Source organism: Convolutriloba macropyga, chromosome 4 (genome assembly GCF_964194025.1).
Source record: "Convolutriloba macropyga chromosome 4, txConMacr16.3, whole genome shotgun sequence".
Taxonomy (NCBI): Eukaryota; Metazoa; Xenacoelomorpha; order Acoela; family Convolutidae; genus Convolutriloba; species Convolutriloba macropyga.
Window position 1 is genome coordinate 41,468,270 of NC_134471.1, and position 22,059 is coordinate 41,490,328.

At 36.5% G+C, this 22,059-nt stretch overlaps 1 protein-coding gene across 1 annotated transcript in view; it reads right to left on the bottom strand.

Moving 5' to 3' along the window:
- The window catches only part of LOC142337677 (uncharacterized), a 52,356-nt gene extending 31,627 nt beyond the window's left edge, over positions 1–20,729 (bottom strand). Inside the window, exons 1-7 of the mRNA XM_075387109.1 lie at positions 19,500–20,729; positions 14,309–15,684; positions 13,577–13,953; positions 7,072–7,254; positions 6,160–6,418; positions 5,863–5,984; positions 3,113–3,282 (exon numbers count right to left, since the gene is read on the bottom strand). Coding sequence (XP_075243224.1) covers positions 3,113–3,282; positions 5,863–5,984; positions 6,160–6,418; positions 7,072–7,254; positions 13,577–13,953; positions 14,309–15,684; positions 19,500–20,600 — 3,588 coding nt within the window. The 5' untranslated portion in view covers positions 20,601–20,729. The remainder of the gene's footprint in view (positions 1–3,112; positions 3,283–5,862; positions 5,985–6,159; positions 6,419–7,071; positions 7,255–13,576; positions 13,954–14,308; positions 15,685–19,499) is intronic.
- Positions 20,730–22,059: the final 1,330 nt, after the last annotated feature.

The following is a 22,059-nucleotide window of genomic DNA, read 5'->3' on the forward strand; positions in this document are numbered from 1 at the left end:
GGCGTAGCCTGATGAGCGCAAAGTTCGCTAGGGGGCTTCAAATGACGTTATTAGAGGTTACTATATACCACCATTAAGACTAAATTGAATAAATGGCACCAATTTTGGCGCACTTTTTATTCGACTTTTAGTAATATTATAATTTCCGACAATTAAGCTCAGCTGCATGAAAATGTGAACGAGGAAAAGAAATTTAGATAGGGGTAAAAATCACCCGAAAAGTCAAAACGGCGGAGCAAAAATTTTGCATAAAGCAGCCAACAGACTACTGGAAACAACTCAAAGAGTCGTCAAATGAAAACTTACCTAACCCTACCTATCGAAAAAGAAATGAACATAGCCGGCTGATTGCCGGAAAATAGCCGCGATAGACGCTCGTGGCCTACCACGAATTGAAACAACTAAAGAATAAGATTGACAGATCAACCACCAGCTTTCCAATAGACCACTAGACTTTTTGGGTTAGATTCGGACCGTCATTTTTAGAGACAAATTGCTCTGCAAGGAAAAAGCCCTAATGGAGCTTTTTCAGAACTAATATTCGATATTAAAACTCAAGACTCTATTACTCAGGAATTAGGGCATATAAGTTTGGCACTACTCAGATGTACACTATTGACCTTTAATTAGTAAATGTTCATAAAATTTTAAGTTCCGTAAGTGAGTTCAGAAAACTTTTTTGCGTGAGGTAAGTCACGAAATTGACCTAAAAGCAGAAATGACGTCACGAACACAAATTTTAACTGCAAAGCAGAAGTCACTGAAGTCATTGAAAAAGTCAATTCCCAGAAGTCAGGGTAAGACGAAACAGAAATCTGTTAGACGAAGTTTAAAAAAATCAGGAGCGCAGAAATAGCCGCCTGGAAATGCTGACGCGGCTATTAAGAAAATAAACATAGCCCGAAAATTTCCTGAAAATGACCACCATTAACGTTATCGGGATTAAAATAGAAAAAGATGGAAACTAGCAGAATTTTACCCCCTAAATTTCAAAAAGTGATCTAATTCGGCGAGCAGCTTGTTAGACGCTAAAATTATCGACTGAAAACTATTTTAACTGACAGCTATTGAGCTTAATATTAAAGTCAGCTAGCAATCGTTCTAAGGAACGTTGACAACCTAAAGCACTATGACTTAATGACCGGGCTTTATCGGTTTATCCCGTTTCTTTTGATTTTCCTCTTTTGATATTGATCGTACTCACTAAATTACGTAATTGTAGCCTAGATAAATTTTTATTTATGGATGCAAAAAAGAACACACGAAATTCGGTTTCAAACCCCGACCTCCCGAGTCCGATTCCGTAGCCTCGACAGAGGCATTAGGCACTCGGCTCTTAGTGCCTTGTCCTCGTCTTTCAAACAATCGGTTTTCTTTGAACAACAAACATCATTGCAGGAGTGAGAGCAAATGAAATCACTCAAATATCAAGAAGTTAGTGAAAAATTCACTTGAGAAGTCAAAGATTATTCTAGAAGCGCAAAATCTTTCAAGCAAATAAAAATTGCATACGTTTACAAACGATTAAAATACGACACACATATTTACAAAAACTGTTTCTCATTGGAGAGCAATTAAAAAGCATTATATAGATAGAAACTACCAAATTATAGTCGCGAATGTGTGCGTACGGGCATGCGTGCGTGTGGGGAGGGGTTGGTTGGGGGTTAGATAGTTCTAGAGGGTAGGTGAAGCGGGAAGGGGTAGGTTGCTGGGGGTTGTAGGTAGGGTGTAGGTAAACTGAAGGCTATTAAGCATAACAAAAATGCCAGCTGGCAATCGCTTTAATGAACTTTGACAACCTAATGCATTATGACTTTAAATGTTTATCCCGTTTCTTTTGATTTCGCTCTTTTGACTTTGCGCAAATTCACCACATTACGTATTTCAATACGTGAAGGAATTTAAAATCCATTCAGTTGAAACAGTGAGTGAAATAAGTCAGAAGTCAAACGACTTATGTAAAACGAAAAACGTGATCAAACGGTTAAAGCGATTTTTTAAAAAAGGAGAGCGCCTAAATAATAGACGTTGAGAAGCTGACGGCGGCTAGAAATCATGAACCAACTTGCTTCAGCTAAAAAAAATGTGTTAGACCAATACTCCGCTTACATTCATAAACACAGCCGGCAGATTTTCGGAAAATAATCGCCGTTGACATGCTTGATGCACATCATTATTGAAACAGAAAAAAAAGAAGAGACAAACTGACTGATTTTTTTTCAGTGTCAAAAAGTGTTCTAATTTGGCGTACAGTTTCGGTTCGATTCCAGAACTATACTTAATTCAGCTTCTAAACTGAAAACTAATAAGCTTAATACCGATAACCGCTAGCAAACACTCTATTGAACTTTGATAACCTAAATCACAATGACTTATTGACTTAATGAGCTGTGAATGGATTGGGAAAACCATTTAGAAAAAAATCCGGTCCAAAAAATCGAAAAACAGTAAAAATCAGAGTGAAATTGCCGCATGTGAACAAATAACAACTACCGAGAAACCGAATTTTTTTTCAAACACCGTTTTCTCACTCTACTTTAAAATTAGAGCGAAAAAGATTCACGTCGAAAACCACTCGCTTTTTCGCTCCACTTCCTGTTTCGGCGTGACCAAATCACTACTCCAATTTGACTTCAAAAATCATGAAAATGTGTGAACAGATCTTAAAAAAAGACAGCGCCCCGCCTAAAAAACAGCCGCTTGAGAGGCTGACGGCGGCTATCAAAAAAACAAACGTTTACAATAATCGCTTCCAAATTCGTTCGAGAGCAATTAATTATCCTGAAGGCTATTTCTAAACTGAAGTCTATAAGTATAAGTTCAATACAACACGGAATTGAAAATTGTCCGATGAAGCTTGATGACCTATTGCGCATTGACTTTAAAAAACTTAATGAATAAAAATTCCTCTCACGCTATGCAAACGTTTTTTAGACCTACTTTTCTCGTATTAACCAAAAATTACTCTGCTCTTCAATTTCGTTCAGAGGATTGACCTATACACTTTTCACGTGCGTGTGGCAAGACGTCTAACCTAAGATGGCTAGATGCAAAACCAACAGATAGAGAATGACTTTATCAAGTAGTGGATTGGTGAAAATTGTTTTACCATGACAGCAGTGGGTGTGGCCAATCCGAGTGCACATGGACATGCAATGGAGAGGACTGAGATGGCACAGCGGAATGCAAACTCAATCACGTGCTCACTCTCCCCAAACACCTTCTGCTCCTTACTGTTACTGCCACTGTCCAGGCCCATTCCACCCTCCATACTCATACCTGAACAGTAAAGGATAACTTTGTACACTATGGTAATCGAGAAAATCTGATCAAACGAACTCTAATAGTGATCGCTATTTTTGAGGGCATAGTGTGGGTCATAATCAAATTTTAAGCCCTGCCTTATTTTTAGGGTCACTTAAATGAAGTGTAAAAATTTAACTATTGCGAATAATGTGGCTAAATTTGTAAACATAGCCGGCAGATTGCCGGAATAGCTGCGAAATAGACTTGCGTGCCGTAAAATACAGATGGAAAAAGATACAGAAGTGAGTTGATAATAGTTATCGCCGTCGCCTATAAAACTTACAAGTTTATTTCAAAGGAGGTTGTTTTTGGGTGCAAAAAAATTTTTCCTGTCGCGTCTCGAACCGGCGATCTCCGGATTATCAGCCAGTCGCCTTAACCACTCGGCTGTCGGACCATTAAATCTGTTTTCCTACAATCAACTTTGTTTTAGGAACAGATTCTGTTTCTGAATAACCGCAATTTAGGTCACGCAGAAAGCGTGAAATCAAGCGCGAAAAAGCCATTTAAGCAGTGACGAGACAGAATGTTCTAGAACAAATGTAAAACGAAAATGAAGCGTCAGACGACGAAACAAAAAACATAGCCGGAAGAATTTCGGAAGCGACTCGAAGCCTCAGAACTTCACAAACAAAACCGTAATTGCAACGGAAGCCACTACCTTTTGTATTAAACCGTTAACTCACTACCTCTCCAGGTCTGCTCTAAAAATTGGTGAAACCTAAACCACTGTCAACAAGAGAAACAAAATGCAGCAAAATTTTATATTATTGAAAACGTTTGGTAACGTTAAAAAATCAAAGATAATTAAGATGGTCAAAAACCTGATATTCTGAAACAGCTGACAAGGTTATCAATAGCCCTCAAATAATTCATGATTCTAACCTGAAAAAAATTGCGAAAGCAAACGGCAGATAATAATCTTAGAAACTAAGTTGATTCTTTAGAAAATGGAAAGCTCAAATTTAAGAATCAGAAAACACCTATAATTACACTTCTAATCACTGCGATTAAGACAAAAAACAACACACATCTGTTTTCTTGTACATAAGCTAGACAACATGATTTCATACTAAATCAAAAATAAAATTGATCTTAGAAAAGACATAAGCAGCAGAATATTCTAAGGCAAAAAATCGTTTTCAATATTACCGAGGCCGGAGGAAAACTGTAGTACTTAGTCATAAGTGGAGGTTTTGGATAAAGCTTGCTATCAAACTCTCAGTACTGCCTTATGTTGAATGAAACTAATTGCAAACCAAAGAAATGACGAAAATCTAAAAAAAAGCTGAAATCATTCATTTTTTACAAATCAAAAAATCAATATACCAAAAAAAAAATGCAGGTGCCAGGACATAACTAGAACAATACTAACTAGAATGTAAATATGGGCACAATGTAAGGAACACCGTAACATAAAGACATTCTTGATTTTTGATTGAAAGTTAAAAATCAATTTAAAAAATTCAAGAAAAACGAATACATTTCATTGTTCAGCATTCGAGACATAGAAAAGATAACTAGTCATCCGATACAAAGATCTATCCCCCTGAAGAGAACAAAAATAGGAAAAAGCAGAATTCATAAACACGACACATTGAAACATTTTGCAAAAAAATGGTCAAAGAACTTTTAAGTTAAGACTGCATTTATGAAAAAGTTTTAACCGTTTCTTCAAAACTTAACGACGAAAAAGGATTGATTTTTTATTGAAACGAAATTAAAGTCCCTCACGTTGCACAAAAAAACTATTTCTAGCAATTACAACTAAAAGACCAACGAAAAACTGACGAAAATCGGAAAAAAACTACCAAAATCGGATTAGCATATGTACAATTTTATGAAACAAAATTATATCGAGGTAGCAAGAGGCGTTGAGTATAGGAATTATCAAAGAACAGTTGCCATATTAACTGATTTTTGACAAAAAGACGGTTAAAAGATCTAAAAAAGAATAAATTAATATAAAAAAAGCCAAAAATTAACTAAAAAATCAAGAATTATGTGCCAATTTTCAACTTGAAACGCATTTTCAGGCTCTGCAAAACACAGTGGTATCCATTTCCGAGGTTGACATTTCAATATAGTATCGAATAAAATTTATTTCCACAAGAAACCAAATTAAAAGCAAAAAAAATTGGGCCACTTAGACGAAAAAACGGCTAAAAACGGTCATCTATATGTGCAATTCAGTCAAAAACTACTTTTCAAAGTCAAAAAGTCATTCACTAAACGCAGCGCATGATCAAAAAACTTCTCTCGCTTAGCGAAAATCTGTTCAACAAGACAGCTTTTCTCACTTTCGCTTTTAGGTCAAAATGCCGCGTGAACAAATCTACTTCCTGTAAAAAAAAAACCGAGAGAAAACCAATACTCCTCTTCGAGTCGTAAAAAAACCAAGAGCACCGCAATATAGCTACGCTCAGCTTACAGCTTCGCAGCTATAATAAAAATCTTATTAAATCTATGGTCTTTAGTAGTTGACTCCGAAATTAAAGATTTTAAAAGCAAGGAGGGGTGTTGTAGTGGATAGTGACCATTCTTTCCACTCACCATCGTGCCCATCAGTTGGGATTACATGTTTCATGGAGGAGTGGAAGTCACTGTAGAAACCATAGATGAGCCAGAATGCCAAAGTTGAACACGACATTATTACAACTGCAGGCACAAAGAACCTGAAAATCGGAAATCACAATTATTGACCACCCAAACTCATTGTTTGCAATTATACAGAATTGTTTTTATTCATTTATCTGCAACTAAATTTCAGTTGCAGACATTTGAAAACTGAACCAGGCAAAAATATGTCATGAACAGGAAAATTAGATTCTAAGAGTTGTAAGCTGTTACCCTGCTAAGACATCAGCTCTTCTCTGAATGGGTGCCTTCGAGGTCTGTGCATCTTCCATCAACTTCACAATCTGGTTGAGGGTGGTCTCTGATCCCACGTGCGTGGCCCTCATGAAGAAACAGCCGTGCTGGTTCACAGTGGATCCAATCACCCGACTGTTTACCTTCTTAGTAACTGGCATCGCTTCTCCAGTGACCATTGACTCGTCCACTGCTGAGGTGCCCTCAATCACCACTCCATCCACCGGTACTTTAGCACCTAAACGTTAAAAACAGTTGTGTGACGTCATAGATAGGTTTCCATTTGTTCAAATGTTGTTTGTCAATTCTTCCTTTTGAAGCAGATTACTTTCGAATGATATTATAGATTGGTATACATATTCAAAACCTCTAAGTGGCTAACGTCAATTAACAAAGGTCACAAGAAAAAGAATGCAAAACTTGAATTGTTTGTTCAGAATAGAGAACTTGATGGCCAATTATACAAAGGTAAACATAAAGATCCATTGAAATAAATCCATGTTAACGCAACAAATTCGAAGCGGGTAGAATTCTGTCTCTATCAAGATACGCCAAATCCACAGCATAAACGTTTCTGAGAATAAGGAAATATAAATTTATTACAAGCTTTCTTATAAGTTTCCCAGCTGTAGATCCACTTACGCAGCTCAATGGGAACCCTTCTGTTATTCCATTTAGCACTGCAACGACTAATGACAACTATCAGAGCTAAATTAAAATTAACTTCTATGCAATGAAACACATGTGCAAGCTTTAAAATGCCAGATATTCTCATACATATTCACATGTTAGAACTTGCCCAGTTCGTATTTCAAGCAAGGCTAAGTGACTCAAGTCACTTGGAAAAAGGTTTTCGACGAATGCAAGATTTTCTCAGGGTCACAAACTAACCTGGCACAACCTTGAGTATGTCATTTTTCTCCACCAGTTCTACATCCATGGCCACTTCAGCTCCAGTAGAGTTGCTAATCATATTACTTCCTCCAATACCACTACCTGACCCCTTCTGCATGATCACAATTGCTTCCACTGGCTGCAGGGATATCAACTTGGAGAGGGCATCTGAGGTCTTCCCTGGTAATAAGCATTTCATTCGTATGCTAATGAGTCACGAATGTAAAAGAAAGGCCTTATAGAGCAGCTTGCAAGAACAATTAGCTGATAATTTAAGATTCGGTTAAGTGGTTTTCGCAGCACGTGAACTCAAGATTTAGTACTCATGTTAATAACGAATAAAAAAATAGACACCTCTTTGCAAAAAAATAGCCTTCCGATTACAAAAAAAAATTTACTGCCATTGCTTCTTATGAACTCTAAATAGAAACGGAAAAAAATGTTTCTTAAAAGAATTATTAGATTTTGATTTAGCAGTATATAATGAAATTTATACTGCTAAATAGCTCTTAAGGTGGAATGTATTAGCACTAACACCATATATCATTAGATATATAATAAATAAATTAGCCTAAATTCCGTTGTTTTGTTCGCATGTTTCGTAAATTTTGCTGAAATTTTGATGAATTTCGCTTAAAAATTTTTTGAACATAGCCGGCAGATTGCCGGAAAATAGCCGCCGTTGACGCGCTAGACGCACATGGGAATTAAAACAGAAAAAGAAAAAAGAACAGAGGGAAATTGACAAAATCCTAAGTTTCCAAAATTACACAAAAGCACAACAACCGATCGACAACAAACAACCACCACAACACATTGGTAACAGCGAAGCCACGCAACAACAAAACATCGACAAACATACAACGCAGCCAACTGGTTTAAGCATAAGCATCAACACTACATCAACGCTACAAAAAGACAAAATAAACCCACCAGTCCAACCAAACAAAGGACTAGTAGACCCACCAGAGGAACGCCAAGATACGAACACTGAACGAGAAAACATCCATACGGAGGAAGAAGAGGACGAGTATTCAGGAACAAACTCAATATCGTCGCTCAACACAGCGGACATAGAAGCCCTAAACAAGATTTTTGATTAAAATCAAAAATCAAACCATCGAGGGGAAGTGTGGTGGCGGATCCACCCACAGAGCTGATAACCAAGTATCGCAACTAATAATATAAACACTGATAAACTATATTACATATATTTATATTCCTGATGGAATGAACTCATATTCCTTTTGTTGCTATATTAATGTTGAGTTTCACCAATAGGTGACAACCATATTGTAAACTTGAGTGACAGCTTTGTTACACATTGTTATCACAAGTGCCAACTGGTACTTAGTCTAATTCACGTAGAGCGTGAAAGCTGAACTGCAGTTCTGCCTAAGCGAAACAAGAAAGAGTTGATAATTCAAGCTTCGAACTTGCTCTTTTGCTATTTTGAGTTATTCTATACGACAGTTCCAATTCAGTGTACAGTTTCAGTTAGATTCTAAACCTATACTTACCTAAGCTTCTAAAGTGAAGAGAATTAGGCTTAATGATAATATCGGCTGCAATAGCTTTAATGAACTTTGATAAACTAATGCACTATGACTTAATGACCAGGCTATATCGGTTTATCCCGTCTCTTTTGATTTTGATTTTGCTCTGTGGACAATGACCGTATTCACTACATTGCGTAATTCGATGCGTGAAAGAATTTAGAATCCATTCAGTTGAAACAGTGAGTGAGCTAAAACAGAAGTCAAACGTGAAAATCGTGACTTATGTAAAACTTGTGATCAAAAGGTAATGCGAATTTTAAAAAAAGGAAAGCGCCTAAATAATAGCCGTTTGAGAGGCTGATGGCGGCTATTAATTAAATTAATAACTATATTATCAGTGGTTTTACGTTTAAAGATAAAATAGAGTTGCTGATTTGTTTGAACTAACTCTTTTGGCTAAAAACTCAGCATTTTTTATTTCTAAAAATGGCACCAAATATGATTATTTAGCCTCTTTGTCCAAATTGACCGGTAGTATAGACCTAAAAACTGCTGACATTATATATGTTTACTCACCTGAAGGCTATTTTATCTTGGGTTACTAAGAAAGTACTCTGGAACTAACACTTTAGCGGAATTTGGCCAATTTAAATCAACATTTAATAAAAAATGAATCAATCATTTTTGATATACCGATTTTCGTTTGTCAAAAACTCTAATAAAACCCTGACTAATATAAAAACCCTTTTTCAAATAGCCGAGCATCAATAGCATGGCCAAATTTGGTCTAAGCGTTGATTTTTGCACTGAAAAAGGATTCGGATTCTAAATTGAGTCGGTGTGCAACTTTTAAAAAATGCATTTTCATCGCTATAACAGACGAGTCTGTTTTCAAAAAGAGATTCGATTATTGAGAAGCCCATTTATGTTCAAATGAACAAATATTGTTTTCTGAGTAAAGATCATTGATTTTACGTCTCCGACAAAAAGTTTTGGTAAATATGTAATCAATTACCAGCATTTGTAGTCTTCTGACCATCTTATTAATCCAAGGTCTAATTCGCCATCCAAAGTGCAATTAAAGAAACTATCTATTGCTTTCAGTTCATACCCCACCGGTTTTCACTAATATAACTCGATAAGTATCCGAAAATCATCATTTATTTTTCGTATATTGACTTTCTCAAATTAGTTATTTCGGTATCATCTGGAACAAGTTTCTGTTTGAATGGACAAGCAAGACAAAATTTTGCAACATATTGAGCTCTGCCCGTATTTGTTGTAAACTTATTACAATTTTTAGTTGAAAGCTCATAGCTATTATGACTTTTTGTTTCAAAATTATCGTTTTTTGAGATTTGCCAAATCTCTTTCAAATGAATTAGAAGGTAGTCTTCACTGTTGTTTCATCAATTAAGAAATGTTTTTTGTTTTTCATACTACGAGATTGTATCTTTTTCACGGTTTTATATTTCTGATGTTCATTTGTGCTGTCTTGACCGATTATCACATTAATCACCTATTAATCACTAGACTCTTAATAACTGTCGAGCAACCAAAACAAAGGCTGCAAATTGTCAGAAAATAGCCGCAATTGAACCGCTTGACGCACATTGGGATTGAAATAGAAAAAGATAAGATAAAAATTTTTCTAAGTGTCATTTTTTATTGGGTATGCAAATTCTGCATATTAGGTAAGAATAAAAAATTGCATTTCATTCAGCTTCTAAACTGAAAGCTATTTGGCATAATAAAAATGTCAGCTAGTAATCGCTTTAATGAACTTTGATAACCTAATCCACCATTTCTTAATGACCGGGCTTTATATTCTTATGCTGTTTCTTTTGATCTTTTAATTTTGCTCTTTTGGCCTTGAACGTATTCACTACATTGCGTAAATCAATGCGTGAAGGTACTTTTAATCCATTCAGCTGAAAGAGTGAGTGATTTAAAACAGAAGTCGAACGTGAAAATCGCGACTTATATAAAACGAAAAACGTGATCAAAAGGTAAAGCAAATTAAAAAAAGGAAAGCGCCTAAATAATAGCCGTTTGAGAGGCTGGCGGCGGTTATCAAGTCTAACGTTACAAGCAACCAAAACTGTCAAGCAATCAAATTTTGATTTTATCTGTTGATGTAACTCCTCGCTACAACAACAAAAATAACGCAAGCAAAAGAATAGAAAAAGCAAGAATTGACAACTGAAAACAGTTTTTTTTCTGCGACAAAATATTTGGCAAACATTCTTTATTTTCCATGAAACAAACAAACCGACTAACGTCGGAAGATTCGCTCTCGAACGAAAGAGGAGAGCAATTTAATTTAGAGGGCGTGTAGCTTCTTAATGTTTCATGGCTGCAAAAAACGACCCCTCTGGAGGTTCCAATCCTAGCCTCCAACTTAGCAGTCTAGCACCGTAACAACTTAGTTATAATTTTATTTTCCTTACGCTCATTGTCGTTTTCAAAAGTAATCTTGATTTCAGACCGAGAGCAACTTAGATGACTCAAAAAGGAAGAACTAAAGTGAAAAATTCACTTTAGAAGTCAAAGATTGTTTCAAAACAAAAGCGCAAAAACGGTCAAGCTACAAATTTGCAAAAAAGACCAAAAGGTTTACAATAATGTCTTAAAAATTAGTTCTAAATCAATTAAAAATAGCTGCAAATTGTCAGAAAGTAGCCGCAATAGCTTTGTAGATATGGAGTCTCAAAAAGATTTAAGACAGATCAAAAAAATTCTATTCATTAAGAAATGAGATGTTAAATTTTGATTAAGAATCTGTATAACTTACTGCTTCTTCTATTAGCTGCTCTTAAATAACGTTCAATTAGAGTCATATACACTTCTTGACCTTATCTCTTTAAATTAAAGTAAAGAAAGGTTAATTTAAGAAAGGACATTTTTGAGAGTGAGGTAAGTCACGTGTGACCAAAAATTTAATCACGCGGAAAAATGACGTCACGCATGCAATTCAGTTGAAATTGCATGAAGGAATGAAAAAAAAGCAGATTGGAAGTGATTGTGACGGCATATGGTCGTAACTAAAATCTTGACGAAATAAAAAACCAAGAGAAGGCCAATAATTGCCTCAGCCATCGATTCGCGGCTAATAAAAATACAACTCTTAAGCGATAATTTTGTTAGTGTTAGTTGAACTCCCTTGACTTTCACTTACAGATGTGAAGTTAAATTAATTCAAATTCGAGCGGTTAGAAGCCAATTTTTTGTCTGAGATCAAAAAACTAATCGGGCTATGGACCTAAAAACTAATAAAGAACAGAGTGAGATATGATGTCACGCTCACAAATTTATCAAGACGTCAAGACTCTGATACTCAAGTATTAGGGAGTAAACGTTTGGCACTACTTAGATGCACACTATTGAACTTTAACAAGTAAATATTCATAAAATTTGAAGTTCATTAAATGAGTTCAGAAGTCAATTTCTTAGTGAGGTAGGTCACGCAATTAACCTGAAAGCACAACAAAAGCCGTCACACACACACACACATACAAAGTAACCGCAAAGCAGTAGACGTCACTGAAATTGAAAAAGTAAATGCTGGCAAGAATCATCGATGGAGACGACGAATTAAAAACATAGCCGGTAGAATACCGGAAACGACTCGAATCGTCGTGCAAAATAATCTCTACCCTAACTTGGACAAAATCAGAATATCGAAAAAACACTAGAAATAACAAAAATAGAAGAGCAATATAACATAAAACGCGTAAAATTTTTTTTCAGTTCAGGTGCTGGTGGGGGGGGGGGGTAGGTGGTGTCCGGGGGTGTATAGGTAGGTGGGGTGGGGGTAGGTACGTTGCGGGGGGGTAGGTAGGTACGTGGGGGGGGGGGGTGGGGTGGGGGTAGGTAGGTACGAGGGGGTGGGGGTAGGTACGTAGGGGGGGGGGGTAGTTTTTTTTTTTGGGGGGGGGGGGGGTAGGTATTTAAATGGGATCAAATTTTCTCAAATTGACCTCTTCACCTTGAATTACAGACTGTTACCAATTGCTATACATTACAAACTAAGCTACTGTTAAAATCCAAAACAAATCCAATGTTCGAAAACAGAAGTCAACAATCAAAAACGGAGGTAAATGCTCGAAAAGAAAGAAGTCAAAAATTCAAGTCATGAACAAACTTGCTTTCTGCTAAAAAAACCTGTAGAATCCCAATACTCCTCGAGTCGTAAAAAAACACGGTCCCCAATAATAGCCGCTATCGCTTCGCGGCTATTAAAAAATAAGATGATAGCCTCACTATCTCTTCGCGGCCATTAAACATAAAACGACTAACGTCGGAGAAAATTGCTCTCGCATAACACGCGGGTCGTAAATTTTTCTTTGGGTGCAAAAATATCAGACGAAGATAGGGTTCGAGCCCCAACCTCCTGAGTCCGATTCCTTCACCTCCACAGAGGCATTAACCACCCGGATATTATGGCCTTGTCATCGTATCTCTAACATCTTTGAATAACAAACTTTATTTCAAGTGAGTGCAATTGAAATCAAAAAGTTTGAACAACAAACTTCATTTCGAGTGAGTGCATTAAAAAATCAAAAAAGCGGTGCGTGAAAAAGTCACTTGAGAAGTCAAAGATTATTCTAGAAGAAAAGCGCAAAAACGGTCAAGCAAAAATTTTGCGTAAAATAGACACGTTTACAATAATTGCTTCTCATTCGAGAGCAACTAATAAAGCATGGTCCTAAATTGAGCTCTTCTTAACTGTTTGGTCACATGGCCACATGCAAGCATCAGAAGGATTTTCAAAAATGGATTTCAAATGTTCAAAAAATCGAAACCGATGCCAGAAATTGGGGTTTTGTGGGACTCTATTGCATGGAACAGCAGTCAAAAGGCGTGGTAACCTATGAAAACCCAATTATGTGGAGTTGTAGCTATTTAAAATTGGTTTAAAACCTCACTGACTAAGAATCCTTCTTAACTTACTCGTTATCGTATTTTACAAAAGCGTTTGACAGTTCAATAAACTTGCATACCTCTCGCAATAGACTCCAGCCATCTCCCAAGGGATACAAACGTCATCAACATTGGCGAGGATTCGAAGAAGGTCATTGGACTACCAGTGAGTTGCAGCGCCATTGCCAGTAGCACAATAATGCAAGAGTATATGAATGATACCCAGGTTGCCAGAGTTATCAGGACATCCATGTTAGTTGTGCGGTGTTTGATGGCTGTCCAGGCTGTTTGGTAAATTGGCATTCCAGCATAAAACTGCACCGGTACTGCAAATGCAAACATCAACAAGTTCATCAGTGACAGTCCAGGCATAACGAGGTAGTCGAGCATGACAAAGTTCATTGCAAACATAATTGCCATTGTTGGAATTGCGAAGAAAAGCGAGAGTAAGAAAGACCTTAAGAACTGTTTCATTTTACCTTTGATGGAATGCGATGATCTACAACTTTTTAAAATAAAAATTAGATTAATCGATTAAAAAATTGTAAGATGTTTTAATTTTGCCTGTCAGTTAATTTGATTACCCGATCATTCATTAGATAATCCCCGGTTAGAGAAAATTCGATGAGCGCCGTCGATAATTAATAATTTAAACCTCTGTCTATATTCATACATTTCAATTGTAATAGCAAATTTTACCTCTAATTAGGACGGCTGTAAATTGCAATGCTGAAAGCAAAAAGGTGATTTTTGGTATATTCAATATCATGAACACAAATATTGTTCAGTGGGAAAATGAAACAGATCCAGACCTCCGCCATTTATATATAGTCTCGGAATGATCAACAGTATCTTGACGTCTTTTCAACTGCGCAGAGTAACCCATTGAATTGATTCCTTCTAGAAGTTTCCTAGCACCAGTCGTCTCACTCTGATATGTAACATTCACTGTTGATAAGACATTATCCACTAGACACGATTCAACACCTTCCAATCTCGAAATGCATGACTGAATTTCAATTCCAGAGCTTTCATTTAGCATCCCATTGACTATAAACTGAACAGAGCTCGTTGTCTTTTTGCCACACTTGGTTTCAAGTACTTGACAGTCATACCCCATGCTTTTGATGATTTTGGTTATGGAATCGGTCGAAATCAGAGCCGGGTCCAAAATAATCACTCCTTTTTCTCCAATCAAAGACACGGATATCCCTTTCACACCCTGCAACTTGTGGACATCGCCCTCAATCTTGGCAACACAACTCGAACATGACATCCCTTTTATAGCGACTGTAATACTGACATCATTCGAAGACGGCGAGATCTCTACAGCATTTTCATAGTTCTCTTTCACAATCGGATTGCTTACTGTGACATTCTTTTCGTTTTTCACGGAATTTGTGCCTGCTTTTAAAGAGTCGGAAGGTTTCTCTGAAACCTCGAAGCCCAGCTCTTTTATACAACTTACTATATCTTTCAATTTTGTCACGTTCGAATTGTAAACGAAGCATCCTTTTTCATCGACCAGGAACACTTTAGCTCTGTATATACCTGGGAGGGATTTGACCTTGCTTTCAATTGCAGTTACACATGAATGACAAGTCATGCCAGAAATATACAGAGTCCGTTCGAATCTTGCCGACGTTGCGCAATCACCACCTTCCAAGCCAGATCCTTGAAACTGCCTCGAATAGTTTGTAACCGCCAGAACGTTAAAATTATTGTGGTTCGAGTCACCGCCAGCGGAAAGTACATCGCCAAGACCTCCTGAACTTAAACCCACATCACTGCGATTTTGATTAGAGCCCAGGGCAACCTTTGAATCCTTATCAATGACGTAAGCTGCAACTTTGATCTCGGCCGAATAGCCCGCGTCTGTTATCGCTTTACAAATGCATCTGGCACATTTTATTAGATTCCCATCAAACACGACTTCAACGCTGGTTGCTTCAGAGGCAAAAGCGATATTCAAGACTCCATTCTTCTTTCTCAAAGCAACTTCAACGCCATTCTGAATCTCCTCTCGATTTTCTGCAATTAGTGCAAGTTGTTCAACTGACACGACGCATCGTTTCAAAAGAGAACTCTGTTGTTCCTGATTTGAGGCAGCATCTCCATTCATGGCAGCACTGGTATTGGTCGGAGCTTGCAGAGAGAGACCGTTCTCTTCTGCGGGTGCAGACAAACTCTGAACATACAACGACATCTTCACTCTGTCTGTATTGTTAAATTCGTAACAGCTGTTGTTTTATATATCAAATATGTTCAAAATTGATAGCTGTTTTAAGATAGCTGCATTTAACACACAAAAACAACAAAAAAAATATTGTAGGAGTTTATATGAACTTAGAAACAATTTAGATTTATTCTACGCAAGTGAGCTATTTTAAAGTATTCTAAAACAATAATTCTAAGAAGTTAACTAAGTGTCCAGTACACATGGTGAACAAGATTGACGGACACTTGTTTAATGAATCTTCTTAATTAAACTTCTATCTTGAATATTTCTTCAAAAACAAATACGACAAATAAATTTGAAGCCGAGAGAACTTGAGATATAAAAGCTTTCTCCAAATCGGGTCAATGATGCATTGGCTCTCATAATCTTTGCGATCTTTGAAATATTCAATTCAGACTAATATTGAGATACTTAATTCAAGAAAAAAGATTCCCAAATTAAATTATCAATTAATAGAACAAATCCCATCACAATTTAGTTGGATAGAGTAAAACGCTTCTAGAAAAACGGACATAAAAGCCTCTATAAACCTTCTATGAAAAAAGACCATGATGATACTGATCAGTGGAAAATTATTGCTGCGCAGATAATTGGAAATAATACAAGACAGGAACGACTGTTTTAGAACACCTTTCTTCCAGAACTGCACAAATATTTAAGCATCAACTTGTCAATAATTAAAACTATGAGCAAAAAATAAGGTCAAAATAGAAAAATTAATGTTATTGTTCCTTATTTTTCAAGATGAAGTTCCATGTTCCCTCAGGTTAAAAAAAATCAGCCTGATGGAACATTAAATAACGTAGCCTGTGTTGACTGAAAAAAATGGGCATGTTATTCAAAGGAGGATTCTTCAATTCATCGATTTTTTCCATCTACTTACGCAACTTGACAGCCTGTTGGAATTACATTGGACAAGCATGGTTTCTGAACAATGATTCTGAGAACCTTACTTCCAATGATAATTGAACTAAATAAACCATAGACCGTCTTTTTCTGCAGCCAAAGACGGAAAATCTGCTCCGCATTCTAGATAAGTGCGGTACCATGTGAGAGCTGTCACGCACGCACGCATACACACACAAACACACACACCACACATGCAGGCACACCCAGACAACACACACGCACACATCCCTACCACAAAAATCAATGACCTCTCTTTAAATTTTTTGGTAATGCGTCTTTACTTAAGAACCGCCATAGTTCAATTAGATCATTTTCCCATAGAGAACGAAGTACTGACTTTTTGAGGCATGTGTATTGGTTCTCGTAATATTAACACTACTCTTTATAATAATTTTAAACTTAGTCATTTTTAGCGTTTTCCGAGCATTATGGGCAAATTAAAACTCTTGAAATCTCAAAATCTCTCTAACTGGTTTACTAATTCGATTAGGTAACAAAACTCTGGTTTTGCACACTGATTACCAGCGCTTGCAGCATAGTTTAAGCAATTTTGCTACTTTTTTGAAAAATTTAGACAAATTTGTGTCTAAAATGCACAGCAACGTTTCTGTTGACCCAATATGCGGTTATTTTGTAGCATTGAGGAATATTGATATTCTGATAAAATTACGTTTTGAAGTGTTCATTCGGAAATATTGTTTTGAACAATCAGAAAAGTCAATTAAACCATATGAGCTAAAAAAAACACGAATTCTATTTTTTCACTTTTTAAACAAAATCCCAGTTTTCATAATTGTGAGATCTCGGGATCAATCAAATAATTAGTTTTTCATTTGAAAGAAACGCTAAGAGATTAGAACAGATCAGTTCGATGAACAAAATTTTTAAAAACAAACATTTTCTGCTTTTCAATAATAGAACATCTTCTCTTTCAAAAAAATATGAACCTTTACATTAAATATTTTAAACTGGTTACCCGTGAACTCTCCGCGTCTTTCAAATTCCAAAATAATAGAGAACATTCGTTTGAACGATTTTCTTTGACAATAGAGCTGAAGGGCGTTCAAACCATTCTCCTCTATTATAATAGAGGCGAAGAAATTTTCCATCATTCTTTTTTAATAACAGTACCGTTGATTTTTTTTAGTTTATATCATGAAACCAGCTTTTTGCGTTTCTCAGGTTTTGAAATAAGTTCTATTGTTATTTCTGATGAAACCGGAGAACTGTTTTCAAAAATCAAATCTAGAAAAAAGTATAAAAGCATTCTTTTAATTTTGCCTTTAATTTTACGAGTTGCCGTCTTTCGCTATTTTGAGAACCCTAGATTCGCTGAAGCCTTCGATTATCCAGGAAAATTTGAAATACCGAAGAACATTGATTCGAATACTTCCTTCTAATCAAGAGAAAGCAGAAAAGATTGATCTAAAAGCCTTCTCTTTAAAAATATTGTTTCCTAAAAAAACCCTATTTTGTCCTGTTTCTTATCTGAAAAATTTTGACTAATTTTAGGGTAATTACAGCTACATCAGACTCTGTATACCTTTATAAAATTATATCAAACTTAAACTGAACAAAATAAAAACAGTAACAGATAACGGCGGTTCAATTTTTCTTGTTCGTTTTTAAAAAACAAAATATCTGATTTTTTCCGGTCAGTGTATATCATTGGTTTTTGAAAATGAAAAAATTAGACACAACTGAAGAAGATAATAGAAATGCTTCCACTTGTGACCCCCAAGCTTACCGTTTGCATAGCATAGTGTTTTAATATTTAACAACACGTGTTCCATAAACGAGGGTACATAGCCTACTGGGAGAACACAAGGGGACAAACGGAGAACATTCATCTACTTAAATTAAAAGCTTTATTTTGCACCCGATCTGTCACAACACCACACCCACGTACAAAAATTCATGTGTTCCACCTTTTTGGAAATTCTTGAAAAAGCAATTTTTTTATATAAATCAAAACTAGATTCTGAAAGCTACAAAATTATGTCATTCTTTTTCTCTAAAAAGCGTATAGAAAAAGTGAAAATTTGATTGAAAGAACCTCGCATATATAGCCCCTCATTTTTTAAAAAAAAATTTAAAAATCCCTTTTATTGAAAAGAGCCGGTAAATAGGAAACGAAAAATACAATTTCATTCCTCGCCAATTCAGAAACAGAAGCTATTGCCAACTGAAAAAAAAAACCGATTACTGTTGAACGAATTGCTCTCGAACGAGGTGAGGGGTTGGCTTTGATTTTAGCTAGCTTGAGCACAGGGATGCTAGCCTCACAGGGCGAAGACGATAAACGCGGGGGATAAAGCTTGGGGTACTAGGGGCGGTCCATGATCGCCTTTTAAACCACAAAAATCTGACTCCTCAAGCGTTCTTCGGCAGCTTTAATGAACCGTTTACTTAAAGATTATTAAAGCCCAATGAGAGCTGTTCAGAGATATAATTTCCTAAGGCGTTACCAATTTATCATGTCTTTGAAGACGGAAAGTCAAGTTAAATTGCTCAAGTGAGCAAAAAAATGTTCTAGCTAAGAAGTCAAAACGATCAAGGACAAATTTTGCACATATAAAAAAGACCCTTACAATAACTGCTTCGGACTTCGTTAGAGAGCAATTAAACAATTTTTTTCCGAATAGAACGACCTTGAATTTTGGAAACTTATTAAAGCCCGTGAAATTCATGCACAGCACACACGTAAATTCACACAAATTGTGACAAAATTCAAACGAAAGGTAATGGGAACGCTATGCGGTCGCGTTAGTTAATATTCAAATAGAAAACCCAAATGCAATATCACACTAGACGTGCTTTTCTGTCGTCAAACGAATTTGCACGAAAAAGCTAACCTCGATTGGTTTCAGTATCTCTACACTATAACCCAAATGAGAAATGACGTCTATAATCTCTGCGCTTCCAACTGTCGTGGCGTCAAAAGTTACTGTAGCGCTAGAATTTGGCTGCGATACCTCCACTCGAGTCAAGCCAGGTAGTGACGTCAAAGCAACAGCTACTTTTCTCTCGCATTTACCGCATCGCATTCCGACCACAGCCAGATTGATTGTCGATAATCGAAAGTTTCCCACTTTTTCCATAGACTCGACTTCAAACCCCAATATTGTCATTGCATTCACGATTTCACTCTCCGCTAATTCTTTAACAACAAAGAAAGTTCCGCATTTCTCATCCAGATTGATTTTTACCGATTCCACTCCTTTTAAATTTTGGGTAGAAGTTACAATTTTGTTGACACATTTTTTGCATTTCATGCCAGTTATCGAGAAGCAGAGTCGTTTGACATTTTTGGGAGTGGCTGTGAGAGTCGCACATACACCGTTTGCATCCGCGGCGTCTTCTATTAAAGGGGAACAGTCCATTTCGATCTGTACTACGCGTTGTGTTCGCTTTTGTTTTTCTACTTCAATTTCTGATTGCTCACTTTTGATAATGGACTCTCTGTAAATAATGACAAAGTGAATTGTACAAACAAAAGCCTTCAAGGAATCCAATTTTATTTTCCCTCGTGTTGTATCTCCTATCTGCAAAGCGGAAGCGCCGCTAAGATTAAACCATTGCTTTTCCTGGCCAACAGAATATATAGGAGCATTTAAGTTGATAAAATTCACGCTTTCTACACAATCTAAAGCAGCGAGTGATTCCGTAAGATTGAGCAGAAACTGATGCACGGCAGCTTTCGGGTCAAAATCTTGTTGCAAATAATCAATTTGGGGTTTCAGCTCAACTTTGAGCACATAAAAATCCTCCAATTGGGCGTTGGTTGGACTATTAAGTGGACCACCTGCGTTTGTTCTGTCACACGAGTTCAACTTTGACCGGGCTGTACAATTCGAATTAAAGAGCAAACTTTCGTTGAGAATTTGCTTTTGTTCCATTTCTTTATCAGCACAAACAGCTCTCTCAATCTCAAAGCCACCATCTAATAGAGGCATCGCCTATATAACCACAATTAAGATATAACAAAAAGTGATAAATTTAGCATTGGCAGTAATTCATTAAGTTCAAGGCATGTTGGCACAGCTTAACATTTGTTGACCAGATCTGAAAAGTGAAGGCTTATTATCTTGGTGCACAAATATCTAATTATTCTCAACTTATCAGGCTGGTTTCTGCTGGTGTTCTGGTTATGGACTTCGCAAAAAATTCCGGTCATTGGTTTAATTATTTGTTTCAAGCTAAAGAGTTTGTATTGTATAAATTGATGAAAGATAAAAGTCTGTAAAACTATGAGACAAAACAGCAGATCCTTTCGGCTGCTGCCTCTGTGAGTTGTGTGTACCCCTACATGATTCATCAGAACAGAAAATCTATGGGAAAGACGCGAAAATCTTTACTTGCTCCAACTGTCGGTAGTGGCGTTTGCGTACCACGCACCCACTAGGGGAGCTAGGAATTAGCTGAAGTGGCGCAGAGCCGAATTAGAAATGAAGAATCAGCCTAATCAACTTTAGCTTGTTGAACTATTTGAATGTTTTAGATTAGTTCTCTGAAACAAACAAAAATGATGAATTAAGTTATATATCCTAAACATAACCGACTAAACGTCGGAAGAATTGCTCTCGAGCGACTAGTGGGAGCTCTAGTCAATTGCAGCCTGATTCAGTCGGTGGGGTGAGGGAGGGGAGCCTAAATGGGACTAAGAAGTTCAATAGTGGGCTTCAAATAACCACATTAGAGGTTAACATATACCAATATAAAGATTTAAAGTGAAAAATGGCACCAGTTTAGGCGCTTTTCATTTGACTTTTAGTCTTAAATTGTCGCTAATTGAATTCAGCTGCTTGAAACTGTGATTGAGAGAATTTTAGGTCAAGCGAAACGCAAAAAGTCAAGGGCGTAAAGTCACTCGAAAAGTAAAACGTTCAAGCAAAAATTTTGCTTAAAAAAAGACACACACGTTTACAATAATTGCTACGAACTTCGTTCAAGAGCAATTAAAAAGATGTCAAGTTATTCCGACCAACTATTATAGTTGCGAAGCTGCAATGTGACTAAATCACAAAAATGCGGGTTTTTTTACATTTCTGTATTGCTTTCAAGATCAACTGTCAAATTTTGTTTCACGTGTTTCAATATGACATATCTTCACAAAAGTCTTTTAATACAAAACGCACGATTTTTACTGCTGCATGACTGTAACTTTTGAATTCCTCAAATTCAGTGAATGTTTCATCTTATCCACAAATAATTCGCATTCGTAAAAATTTGATGAAAAATGCATGTACGTTTTTATAGCTCTCTCGACAGTTTGTCTGAACATGCCTATTCTGATTATGATCAAAGCCTAAACTCTTCACATTGTATCTCTGATGAGACATAATTAACATTATACAACTGATCTACATCATAAAAATATTTAGCACTTTCAGAAATCTAGTTTTGATTACAATT